The 14357-nt window shown below is 31.2% G+C and overlaps 1 protein-coding gene and 1 non-coding gene across 2 annotated transcripts in view; both read right to left on the bottom strand.

Moving 5' to 3' along the window:
• LOC113553160 overlaps positions 1-14357 on the bottom strand; it is a 50065-nt gene that overhangs the window by 12037 nt on the left and 23671 nt on the right. Inside the window, exons 3-11 of the mRNA XM_026956337.1 lie at positions 13130-13169; positions 2173-2254; positions 1910-2097; positions 1701-1841; positions 1404-1633; positions 1141-1334; positions 913-1072; positions 304-847; positions 52-231 (exon numbers count right to left, since the gene is read on the bottom strand). Of these exons, the coding sequence (XP_026812138.1) occupies positions 52-231; positions 304-847; positions 913-1072; positions 1141-1334; positions 1404-1633; positions 1701-1841; positions 1910-2097; positions 2173-2254; positions 13130-13169 (1759 nt within the window). The remainder of the gene's footprint in view (positions 1-51; positions 232-303; positions 848-912; positions 1073-1140; positions 1335-1403; positions 1634-1700; positions 1842-1909; positions 2098-2172; positions 2255-13129; positions 13170-14357) is intronic.
• On the bottom strand, positions 13229-13300 carry Trnae-uuc. Its single transcript has one exon. It is a non-coding gene; the product is annotated as a tRNA-Glu (tRNA).

Here is a 14357-nt window from a genome sequence, read left to right on the forward strand (position 1 = left end):
AAAAATAATATTAGTTTAATTAAACATTTTATTTAATAATATTTGACTTACCTTGACATTTTGGAATGTAGGAAACTGACCAATTACCACTAATTAAACATTCAGTAGTAATTTTTGATTTTCCCGTTGCAAACTCTTGTCCTACAGGACACGAGAAAGTTACAGTTGTTCCAAAAGCAGTATCTCTGTTTGATTCTAATGCTCCTTCACCAGGCCTCAATGTAGGACAGTCTAAGAATATAAATTAAATAAATAATGTTGAAATTTGAAATTTGAAATTTAAAATTAAAAATTAAATCTAACCAGCTGAGAACGTTGCATGCCATCCTTTTTGATTGTGTAATGCATCTGTTACAAATCGTACTAACATCTCTCCACTGGCCGCTGTAAGTGTAATCTTAGGAGGAGTACTTCCAGTAAAGCCATTATTAGGATGAAGTCTTAGTCCGCTAGTACTTGCCCCATCATAAACTTGTACGTAATCAGATTGATGTAATACAAAAGCATCAAATTTCAGTGATAATGGACTCATAGTAGGATTCTTGATTTTAATGAGACATTCTAAATTGCTTGGGTAATTTGATAAACCAAAAGTAGGTGAAGCAATTGTGCCATTAGCTGCGGTTATAGTGGCTTTACAACCTTGTGAGTACTTAATTTTGAACCCTTTTTTGCTGTCACCCAAACTTGTTTTAAAGTATAAATACATTTGGTTTCCGGTAGACATTAATAACCTTGGATTGTTTTCCAACGATCCTGTTAAACGTCCAATTGGTTGACTCTTTGGTGAATCTCCATCTCTAATCAATACAAAATCTCTGTTTTGTTGTAATTCTAAATCTTCAATCTAAAATTTAATATTTTATGTAATTAAAGTTTAAAAGATTATTTTTACAAAAAATAAAAAAATACCTCGAGAGTAATTATTCTTCCAGCTTGAGCAGTTATAGTATACAAGCATTCTAAACCACCAGGATAATTATTAGGATATCCGGGTGAAGTCAAAGGTTGTGGTTGTGTTGTTGCTCTTAAATTACCACCACATATTTGAGGTTCTGTTTTCCACGAAGCCCTTTAAAATAAATATTGATAAATCGTATTTTCATAATAAATTTAATTGTATAACATTGTAATATTTACCTAAAACCTTTACGTTCTACTGAAGCATCGGAACTAAATTTAACAATCATGAAATTGGAAGCCGACACAAACATTTTGTTACTTAAATCCATTTTTCCTGAAAGTGTTGCTAAATTAACCGCCTTGTCTTCAGTACGGCCACCAACAAGAATTTGAACAGTATCAAATGACTTCTCCGTTTCAAATTCTTGGAACTAATAGTAAAAATATATTTAGAAAAATATATATATATATTTATTTGTTGTTATGAATTTTCTTCAAACCTGTAATAATATATTGTGGCCTTGTGGACCTTCCAATGTCCATTTACAATTAGATAGGGCTTCATATTTATGTGGATAATTTGGAGATTCAACTACGTCACCGCTGTTAGCCATATAATAGTGGCAGTTTGAAGAGCAGTCCAGTTCATCTGACCAATCACCACAATCATTCTGCTTGTCACATTTGAACGCTGAATTGATGCAACGCCCATTGGAGCAGTGAAACGAGCCTTAATAACAAATTTTAATTGCGTGAAAATAAAATTACATTAGAATTGAACTGTCTAAAAATCTAACCTGTTGGACAAGCGTTAGCTCTGCACAAAAATGGTAATAGGGATTCGCACGTTTGTAACTCCCACGACTGTTGTTCATCAGTAACTGTTACATCTACGCATTCTCCAGACGAAGGATCGGGTTGAGACAATGACCAAAATCCTAAAATAGTATTTAAAATATAAAATAATCGTAATGTCAACTAGCAGCGTTTAATTTCTGAAATTTACCGGAATACTGTGACACTAAAACTCCACCAGCATATTCCAAAGTATTCGTTCGAAGATCGTCTAACGAAGCCAATCCCAACCAATATTTCTGGTTGTTTCTATCTACTGGTCCTAGACTTCTTCTCGCCAATGACGCAGTGTAGTTATTTTCCGTGTATGACTCAATTAATACTAAGTCACTGCCATATCTATACAACAGGATACAAATTTGTATAACATTAAAGAACTATCCAAACGTACCATTCTAGTTTGGTCATAAATACCTGTTGCACAGTTGTGCTGCATTTTCCCATGAATGCTTTATGCTGAAAAACTTGTAACAATGAAGTCCTTTGAGTTCCCATCCTATAACAAATCAATGAAATAAATTGTAAATAATCTGCGCATTAAACATACATAGAATAAGTAATGAGTGCATGCAATAAATTATTATAGACAAATATCATTAAATTTCATCAGATACGTTTCAAAAAATAAGCCAAGACAGTAATATCGTGGTAAACATAATAAATATATATATATATATATATATATTCTATAATTGTATTCACTGTAAGGTAATATATGAATGCCTGAGACCGCCGTATTGCGATATTGCGTACAACCTCTTTAATAGAATTCTAAATGCAACACCTATATTATATCGTTTCCAAAACCATTGAGACGTGAGATAGACAGGTTTTGAATGTAAAACTAATAGGTATAGGTAAATCATAGGCAATGATACCTGCGGTTTTCGATGTATCTGTGCCGGTCTATTGAAACCGAAACCCCGCGGCTCTTAATAGAGTCGAAAAACGATACAGTTTCCATCATCATGACGGAACGAGATTGATATTCAATGTGACACACATTCGTCGTGAAAGAGTTGCAGCAGCGTAGCACGTATGTAGAACTATAGTGACTACTAATACCAGTATATATAATATATATATATATAACGGCGTACTTCCATAAAACAGGAATAGCTGAGTATTCCTTTCCATTTATAATTTTTTTCATAACAATTTTTTTTTTGTTATATATATATATACATTGTTCGTTTTCATTCGGTGAAACTTTATGAATCACGTGCGCGTTTGTAATAGAAATTGAAACTAGTCATCGGGTATACGCGATACTGGGTTTTAGGTCAGATCCTCGTTGACGTTTTTCAGAACATACCAATAGTCTATGTTTTGTAAACACTATTTTAAACTTGCAGTCAATGACCAGCAGAGAAATGTCGAAAACCATGACAATAGCCGCAGTAGTAAATATACAAAGTACCCGCCCAAAATGAAAACAATCGAAATGATAATAATATGTAATACGCATTATTATAATATTTACTATTTAGTACGCATAATAACATAACATTTGTATGTTACTCGCAAGACAATCGTTTAAATAGGATATAGGCCCACATACACACGCACGTGCACCACGTGCGGCGCCCTCCGTCAACGTACAAAACTATAGTTTTAAAGATTTTTAGAAAGTAATAATGACTCCAAATTAGGCAAAATAAAACAATATACTTAGTTACAGGGATTATAATAGAAAATCGATAGCTAGTTTTAATTTTAATTTTAATTTTTACTTGTATTTTCAACGCCGCACAAACACAGCTGATCTTATATAATATATCTTATACACTTAGAACTTAAGTTTTTTTATTAGCTTGATAAAAGTGTTGCCTAATTGAAGATTAACCAATAATTTTCATTTGCAGTTCCCACACATGACACGATCGTGATGAACGAACGTAGTACAATACATGTTTATTTTACTTAACTATGTATTGTAAATTGTAATGTAAATACAAGTATGAAACCGGAAATCAAAATAACAAAACAAAGTATTAACTTTCACATAGGTCATAGAAGCGTACAATTTTACCGATAAACAATCAATTATACATTTATATATTAATATTGTAATATTATACGTCGAGTCTAAAAATATGATTTTAGTTATAAACTTATAACCCTGCAGATGACTGGTGTACATCACCGGTTTTGTAAAGAAATAATAATAAAAATTGAATTATACCATTTATTCTAAAATACAGCTTTTATTATATTATTATTAGTATATTTTAAAACCAATGATTATACAAAGAAATGAGAACGTATTTATTGATTGACAGTGGCCTAATTGTTCGGTTCTAATCAATTAGTATAAAAGATAAAACCATAATATTGAAATTTCACTCAAATCAGTCGAATCTCGTTTGGTCAACTCTTAAAAAATAACAAATACGTGATACGTGAACACTTTTATTATACCTACATTACAACATGTCAACATACAATGTAAATCATAGTAATCATACCAACATATACAATATGTATAAATTACGTATCTATAATAAAATCATATAATATATCACAGAAAACAACTATAGAGACATTCTGACGGACTTAAACTTATATAATGTAACGTAAATACAACATTAAATCATAATAAGATGGAGAAAATGTACAAACCTTTATCAATTATTGAATTATTATTATCATCATAATATATTATAATAAAAAAATAGTGAACTCGATACTACATCAATAAATATAAATCTTTTTACTCGATACTAAACTTAAATGTATCCTATAACAGGGTGGCAAATTATTTGAACGCTATATGCCGAAATTAACTTTTTTTTATCGAGCGTATACTATGAAAAATATCATATATTATATTATATTCATATATATATATGGTATCAATTAAAATCGATAAATCAATGATCCGAAGGTGACGAAGGGGTAATTTGTCTGCAAACAGTGTAAATCTTTATATTACTACTTTATATTATACACTTGTATATTAACTCCCTCTCATAGTCACATCACATCTCCTATTTTACTCTTGTGATTTATAAATGTATATAATATATCATGTTTTATATGTACAGTAACAATGATAATGACGATGATATTAATAAGTCGCGCGGTAGGTAGGTAGGTACCGTAATTAATAATATACCATAAACGCTCATATATTATATATAATATTATGTATTACGTACAACCGACCGCGGTCGACTCGTCGTTCGCGCGTGCGAAATATATTCACTCATACGGGCGCTACGATAATAATATTATACTCGCGGCTTTCTCCGGCCAACGATTTTGGCGGCGGTGCAGCGGATAAACATCGATAATAGCCGAGGCCGAGACCCCGCGTTAGCAGCGAGAGCCGGTTACCCGCGTTGCGTCGGTCGGATGCGTCACGATCCGCGACGCGCATCTCCGTCGATACATGAGAATAACGTATATATAATTAATAATAACATGCGAACACGGCGACCGTCAAGCGTTCGTTACGCAATAGCGGACCCGCGGAAATAAAAGATGGGCGAACGCTTAAACTACCTGATACGACTGCTTTGCACACTTTTAGTTGGGTCGAGACTTAACGCGTACAGAAATACCGGATGCCATATTACCCGTGATGTACTAAACGCGAATGCCAATTCGAAAGTCGGTTTATTCAACTATTACATCGACAACGAGGAGAAAAAACGACAATTGGCGACTTCGAGTTACATTGTACACTATAGACGCTAACGCGCGACTCTCGACCTCTTGGGTCTAAAGCCACGCGTCGTCTGTCGTGTGGCTTTTATCGTATTCTGATTGGCCGTGCTAATTACGGTATCATTCGCTATGACCGTAATCTACCAATACATTTGCAGAATATTGTCGAGCTCGACTTTTAAATACAACGCACAGCAGACGGTGTACCCAGTTATAATCTGTTACCATAACTATATTATAATTTATATATCAATTATATATCGGTGTATGCGTAGATCTGAATCACCCTTGAATGTGGTAAGTCGCTGTCGTCGTATGAGCAAAATAATCTGCACTCATATTGCGGTTGCCCGCGATACGAGCAATGTAATATGGATACTGCAGCAGTTCTCCGGTGATGCGAACGCCAATCCGGTTTCGGTGCAGACGCCCGGTCGGCCGGTCATAATAATATATTATATTTACGATATTTACATAATATCACGTTGTTGCAATTCGCTGACACTTATACATAATGATAATATATTGATATGAATATCGATATTATTCCGTGTTCACTGCCCGGCAATAAAACCGATAAATGTCCACGACGATTACGTCGCGGCATTGCTGTATACAGTCTGTAGGTATATGAATCGCAATAATTATGTGTGCGATTGAAATATGTATAGCTAATTTGGTAGCCTGTCAGTGTTTAAAAGTGATTTTACCGTATATATTTTGAATTTACCACACATTTATAATAAACATTTTGAGTTTTTGCTCCATATATTCGTAGCCGCAGACGCGCGAAACACATTTTTTATAATAACGGTTTGTAGCGTTATAACCTAATTTAAGCTATATTATGCAGTATACGCATAGACGTTATTATATATTGACCTGCTGTATAGTGTGCACAGCATTAGTGTGTATACACACTAAGTAGCTCTTTAATCGCATAGTTTTTTTATGCATAATAACTGTATCATATACCTACAGTATAACAGTAGGTATAACGTACAGTAACACTGTATCATAATACATATTATAACTATACTATAGTGTCTTAATTCTTACAGTACCGTCCAGTTTTTCGTTCATCCTATTGGACACGCAATTATTTTGGTCGCAGTGTTTTATTAATTGATTTTATTCGCAAATCGCAATGCAACAATTTAAATACACGCATTATATAGATAGATTTTAAATACAATACAGAACGTTCGAACTATATGCGCGAGGAAATATCTATGCCGTAATAGTAATTATATACACATTATATTATTATAGGTATCTTATTCAAACACCCGCCGCGCTGCTACCGTCGAAAATGCAACCGTATTTAAGTAACTCGTGTTTTGTAAATTTAGGCGAGCACAAGCATAACTGCGTTTACGATTAAATATAGGATTTTTTTTAAGTGTTTCGGTATTTGTTTGTACCTATTTCTAAACGTCCACTATAATTTATTGAGCAGAACAATTAATACGGCACGACACGTTTACCGTGTATACGGTGTATACCTATATCAAATTATATATACAATAATATACACCGTTACAATTATTATAGTGATGAACACAAAATAAAAAAAAAAGATTTGTATAGTTGAAAAACACACTACAGCAGTATAGCGTTATAATTAACGAATGTAATTTTTTACAACGATATGCCAACTATTTTTTTATAATATAATATGTTGTGTAATTGTGTTCAATGAATATAGTTTTCTGGGATAAATACCGTTATTCTTAATGATGTATAAATTTATTCAATTTAATTTGAGGTCATTAAATGTGATTAGTTGTAAAAATAAAAACGTATAAAATATTAACTTTACTTATCCGTAAAAAATATTTGTTAGATGCACGTTTTTAAAACATCCATTTTAATTTTAAATTTATTGTTCAATCGTGTGTATTAATATTATTTAAGTCTCTGTTTTCCGCTATATTCGTTTTACTTTTATTAGAATAACAAAATAAATATCAAAAATAAAAAGTATAAAGTAGATCAGCAGTGGTAATAGTCATACAATATACATGTATTAAACATCCACCGATTAACATTTTTCTGTACTTATCGTCTGTTACACAAAATAATTACAATATAAGGTAGGTCCCGAGAAGCAACGGGAACGAATAATAATGTTAGCCGCTCATTTACTCCGGAGCTCCGGGCTATTTTTCATGTTCGAAATAAACTTATGTCGTATATATATTATATAGTACCTACTATACCTATACATAGTGTTGTTTGGCTCCCGCAGACATTTCACATAGCTTTAAATATATGGCTATTGGCCAGTCAAAATTATTAATTCAATTATTATATATAGCTGTGGTGGTATCGTTGGCATTAATGTTAAATAGTATAAAACAATTTGCTTACACACGGACTCTTCTCTCTTTCTCGTAAACCTATTTATTTATGAACATAAATTGTATATTTCATTTGATATTCAAATGGAATGTTTATTTTAAAAATTGTTTTTAACCCAGAATGCTTCGAAATGTAGACAAACGATGGATCCCGAATACATTTCGTGGTATTACGTGCTTGGCGAATTAATAAAACGTAGTAGAAAGCGTTACTGTAAGTCTTTTTTTATAATTTACGAATATATGATTAACAATTGAATAGAAATTTATTATGCACAAATAATTATTAGGATTTTATAATTGCAAAAAGTAATAATAGTATAAGCAATCACTATTACTATATATTGTAGTATAATGGTCGTCTGCAAGCGGTGCTATGTTATTATTATGTTTATTCCATTTATAATACTTTGATTTTTGATACCCATAATATCGGGTGCCTCTATTATTCACGGAGCCCCGTGTAATGTACAGTTTATTCCACGGCACTAACTACATTTACAATATAAACTGTGATAATATAAGTATTTATTTTATTTTATATTAGTATATAACTATACTTTACTCAAGATGTCATGAAATGTGCGATAAAAGTTATAAAAAATGATTGACAGAAAATGTATTAATGACAAAAATATACTGAAAATAGATAGTTTTGCGAAGTTAATTAGAAAAAAAGTAAATTGTAATTATTAACTATTTTGTATAATAATATATTATAAAAATAAAACCAGTTTAGAATAACTGTTTTAGAAACACCAATTTGAATTTTTACTAGGTATACACGATATACCAATCTTTTTTAACTAGTAACTAGTGAGTTTCAATACTCGTAATACAGTACAAATAATTTTATTTAGTACTTAAAATTTCAAAGGTATAAATATATTATATTTTTTATATTTAAGTACTTATTTATAATTATATATTATTGGTATCATTAATAGATAACTAATATTTATAACTATTATATAGATATTATATTACTTATGTTAGTATATAGTGCCTATAATTTATTATTTGCACTGAAATAATTATAAAAACCTGTAAAATATAACTGTTTTTAAGTATTAAATAGTAATTATTACAATAATATTTCCTAATACAATATTATTTATTTGAGTTAATTGTTATTATATTGTACTATGTTTAGCGGTGCACAAATAGTAAGATATCATACACATTAATTATAATCAGTACTAACTTACTTATCTATAATAAAGCTAAATAGATATAATTCATATAGGTACTTAGATACTTGTAACTTATATATAAACCTATTATCAATCTACAGACACTACTCAGGTATTACAATATACCTACCTACCAGTTATAATATGATAATACATTACATACGTAACGAAAAACGATTATCATTCAATACTGTTTGATGCGAATCGAATTATAATAATATAAATAATAATGATATTCACGTCACTTCATGTTATATATAAATATAATAACCGTGGTACCGGTATCCTCGAGTCTATTCGGTGAAATCGATTCGTGAACGATATATTATAATTGCTCCGTAGTTAGTAGTATAAAAAAACTATATTAGCTGCCAACAGACGCAGTCACGTTTTAATTCGCAAAAGCATTTCGTATAGTTATTACAGTTTATATTATATTCAGGTATTATATACACCGAGATCGATACGCTCGCTGCGAATTGTGTCTCAACCTTATAGTATGTTACCTACATAATATTATGGAAGAACCCCGAACAAGTGGCAAAAATTTACATTCTATGACCTATCTATAACCTATGTTGTTAATCGTTATGAATTATGCTATTAGGGTTCCGAAAATTGTTAAAATCACACGGTTTTCTTAAGATGCTTTTGATTTGCATACATAAAGTATATATATAATTATTGATGTACGAATGAGGAATATTTCCTATTACCTTAAAAATTGGGCCACTCATGTATTCCTCTAAAAAGATTTTTTTAAAAAAAAATATTTTGGGCTCATGGTTATTTTAATTTTTGACACATTCATTATCTAGCAACTAGATTCTAGTTATTTTTAAATAGAATAGCATTACAATTATCATTTTACGTTTCACTTCAGCGAAAAGCCACCAAAGCCGATCACTTACTATAATATAGTTTTACTTATATATATCTTTAAATCACTAGTTAATAATAGAGTATTACTCTATAAAATAAATACATATTATATAGTATGCTATTACTTATTATAAACATTTTTTCATTAATGTAGGACATGGAACAGAACGTAGAGTGTCTTATAACACTCATGTTTAAGTGCTTTATGTAGTAATAATACATATTCAACGCGTATGAGTGTGTGTGCTCCCTCAAACAACGCCCCTGAAGGTGATGATATGCCCGTTGTATTCGAATACACAACAATTACGCAGTCGTGAAATATAAATCATAATTACTATTGTATATAATATTATATTCGTGTGCACGATATTAGCATATAGGCTTATTAAAAAAAACCGTGAGTTCGGGTACCAACCTATACAACATATTATATCAGTATAGTATGAAAACTAAAAACGTCTATATACATGCGCAATCTGCGGTTTTTCGGGATTGGAGCGTATAAACAGCGCGATTAGCGAAAAATAAGTGAAAAAACGGTAACTGTAAGATGTATTTACCATACCACACTATACCACCACGCCGTGTATGAACCATAATAATAGCGTTTTATAGTGGTGACGAGTCGGTCACGTTCTAGAGGTAAAAAAACTAAACGAAAAATGAAAAAAAAATATTCACATTCACGTCCCGATACTAAACTTATATATATATATATTATAATATATACACATGATATTATTATTGTATGCTCGTATATACCATACATATATTATGTAGGTACTGAATATTTTCGACCCATCGTCGCCATCGTGTTTTCAAGCAGCTCTCGCGGGTTTATCATCGTGGTTGATATAACTAGACACCGTGCAATATAATACATATATAATAATAATATTATGATGGTCGTTTCGATATTTGAATCGATCATTCGTTATTTCGGTAGTGCAAGCAAGCTTTATACTCATCTTCGAGGCGAATGTGCCCTGTAGAGTTTGAGGGGACGGCCCCCCCCCCCCTGTCGGGTATAATAAGTATGGCTGACGAATGTATAGTTCTTTGTGTCACATGTCCATTATTCTTTTATAATATCCGCGCGCAGGGCAAACATATTGGTACATTGTTGATATTATATTGCACGTACCACAAAATAAATACGAAATGGTTACGTTATCATCGAGTTGTGCAGATGAGTGTAATATTGCCGATGAACTCGGCATCGCAGCTGCAGCAATAACAGCCGATCAGCTGCAGTATTTTACAACGTGCAAGTATATTTTTAATATTTATCTGCCGAGACGTGTACCCACACGGCTACACATGGGTTAGTATACCGACAACGTCATTGTTTCATTGTGTCGGCCGCTGTTCACGTGAGTATATAGGTACTGTATCCGGTCATTGTGCGGTCTGTATGCGCGTCGGTCGTATGGTGCAGGAGAAGAAGACGACGCGCGTTTCGCTTTGAACCACCGACGCGACCTTCGCCTCCGCACGGTCCGAGACTCGACAATAAAAATATTATTTATACATCGCACACGTACTATAATATTATTATCGTAACTAATATTGCTATAGCTCAGCCCTTATAATATAAGGCTTATATTGTATTTTTGACTTTTTGTCTCATCGTTTGTTTGTTTTCCCGGACGTTTGCCCCGTCCTCATCATTATAATATAATTATTATTAATATTATATTACTATAATATATTGTTATCGTCGTCGTACAAAACATTACGCTCTACGACAATGAACACACGTTGGCGACAACAGCTCGCGCTCGTTCTCGTCCATCACGAATTGAATTTAGGTTTCCTTGTCCTCGCGGCTCGCCGCTCGCCCGTTCTGTGCGCTACAGCCACACAACTCGCATCGTTCACTACAGTAATTACTATATTATTATAATGCATTGTTATTGATCGGCTGATGGATCGCGCTGTCCGACGACTTCGCCGTGTCTATTAACTACCCCACCGTCACCCGCCCACTAACCCGATGTCCAATATTATTATCATATTATATATTATACAACAACTATGCTCCACCAGCGATTAATTTAGTTCCATTCCATTAACTGTGAGCATAATAGTATTATTTTAATAAGTATTACAGTTTACATTCGGCAATAATGGATAATAATTTATTAGGGATACTATACGCGCCATCGCCGAACTAAACAACCGTTCGATCCGTATATAAAACCGTGTATAATATTATAGAATACGTTAACATTTTTAAAACATTTTTTTGACGTCGAACCGCTCGAACGGGGACGGTTGTTTCTCGAAAGAAATAAAACGTACTCGAAACGATTTATCAAAACTCATCATAGACATAGTATTATTGTTGTATTTACGGTGTGAGATTTTTACCCGACGGCCATAATATAATCTATTATAGTTATTAGTTTATTACACGTATAATTGTTTGAAAACAATAACGTACGCTAGAGGCTAATATTAAAATACATTACTCGTTACTGTGGGTAATATATTAATAATACGACACAAGGTTTTAGAAATTGAATAGGTATACTGGATACTTATAATCTGTGTTCTGTTCATCACAGTAATTGTCAATTTCAATTTTTAACCAAAAAAAAATGAATAAAAACGCATAATAGCTGTGTTCAATGTATACCTGGTATAATGATATAAGAGTTGTTAGCAATCCATATATGGGCTATTATATTATTATTTATGCGGGTGAAAAGTTTCGAATACAGCCATTGAAGTTATTGCGTGTTCAATAATTTCAATTGAAATCGTGTTATACAACATCATAATACAGAAATAAAAATAATAGTTACTAAACCAGACGTGAAAGGATGAAATTTTAAAGCTGATTATAATTTATTATTTTTGGACAAGATTATAATATTATAAAAAACTTGAAAAGATACAATAATCATTAAATTTCATAATATCGTTAGACATCTATAATAGTTATCGTAAGTAACTCGAATGTTGCATAAGGTAAAGATGACAAAAAAATGTAATGTTTTGAAGAATGAAAAAATGTTTTTATTTGTATTCATAACATATAAAATTGGAATTGGTACCTATTTTCATCAGCTGTTTTCTAACGAATAACTTTTTCCGTTAAAAATATATAATTATTTTTTTTTATTAGAAAATTAAAATAATATATCATATATAAAGTAAAAAATTACCCATTAAATATTATACTTGATAATTAATTGCATAATGCAACCTATTTCATGTAATTTTAATGTACAAATACAAAATTAAACTTACCCGATGGACACGAAAACAATCCGGTTCCAGGAGTTTGAATCTGTAAACAACAAATTATAAATTATAAATACAATTTAAAATTAAATGCAAAAAAAATTATTCCGGTACCGGGAATCGAACCCGAGCCTCCTGGGTGAAAGCCAGGTATCCTAGCCACTAGACCATACCGGATTGATGTGATTACTTTGGAAATTTAATAAAATTTAAGTAATACATTTATTGAAACGATTTAATATTTTTGTAATAATTATATAATGTATAATTAACAGAGTTTTATAATTTTTATTTAGTCCCAAACCTAATAAACATAGGTTACTAATTTCCTAAGCCTTGAGAAATTGATATGACAATGAATTATAAATATTTACCTATTTATAAATATCCACTTAATTATTGTAGGTACATACCTATTTTATATACATAAATATGATTTATGACTGAATAATGCTTATGTAGTGATTTGCATTTTTAATAAATGATATATTTACGCATGTATCTATTGTAAATTTATAAAAACATTTATCTCTTATAATTATACCAGGATAATTGACCATTGTAAGTTGTATAGTTGATTATGTTACTGTTCGAAACTTTCCCGAGGGCATAATAGGCTACAATTTATTCTTAATTAGTAATTAATATTTTGTAGTTATAACTTATAAGTCGTTTGAATAAAATCCCTTTTAATTAATTAATCTTGTCTCCAGCTGTTTCAGTATTATATTTTTGGGACGGACTTATAAAGTATGTATGATTTGTAGTGATTCCAAAAGAAAATAAATTAGGTGGGGGTCAGCCTGTCATTACTCATAATATGTGAATGCCAAATGGGATACATATCAGATTTATTAATGAACAAAAAATGAAAAGCAATTATAAAATTATTAAATGGGTGTAGATTAATAATTGGATAGTGAACTACAGTCAGATATAGGTAGTAACTAGTAGACATCAAGACTAAAAACATGATTGTTATAAATGTTCCAATGCATTATATTATACGAATAATGAAATTATATTACAAACAACATATTTTCACTCAGTAGATTCAGAATATACCAAAAGTTAAAAATCTTTCAATCGATATTATTTATTCTATTTCATAAAAATCTAGTATTTTATTTATTTTTTAACGTACCATCAACAGTCTTCGAAATACGTTAAGTAGGTTAAACTACATGTTCTACAGCTAGGATGTTTTATGAAACTCTTTAATTCTCCATAACTG

Source organism: Rhopalosiphum maidis, chromosome 2 (genome assembly GCF_003676215.2).
Source record: "Rhopalosiphum maidis isolate BTI-1 chromosome 2, ASM367621v3, whole genome shotgun sequence".
NCBI classification, from domain to species: Eukaryota; Metazoa; Arthropoda; class Insecta; order Hemiptera; family Aphididae; genus Rhopalosiphum; species Rhopalosiphum maidis.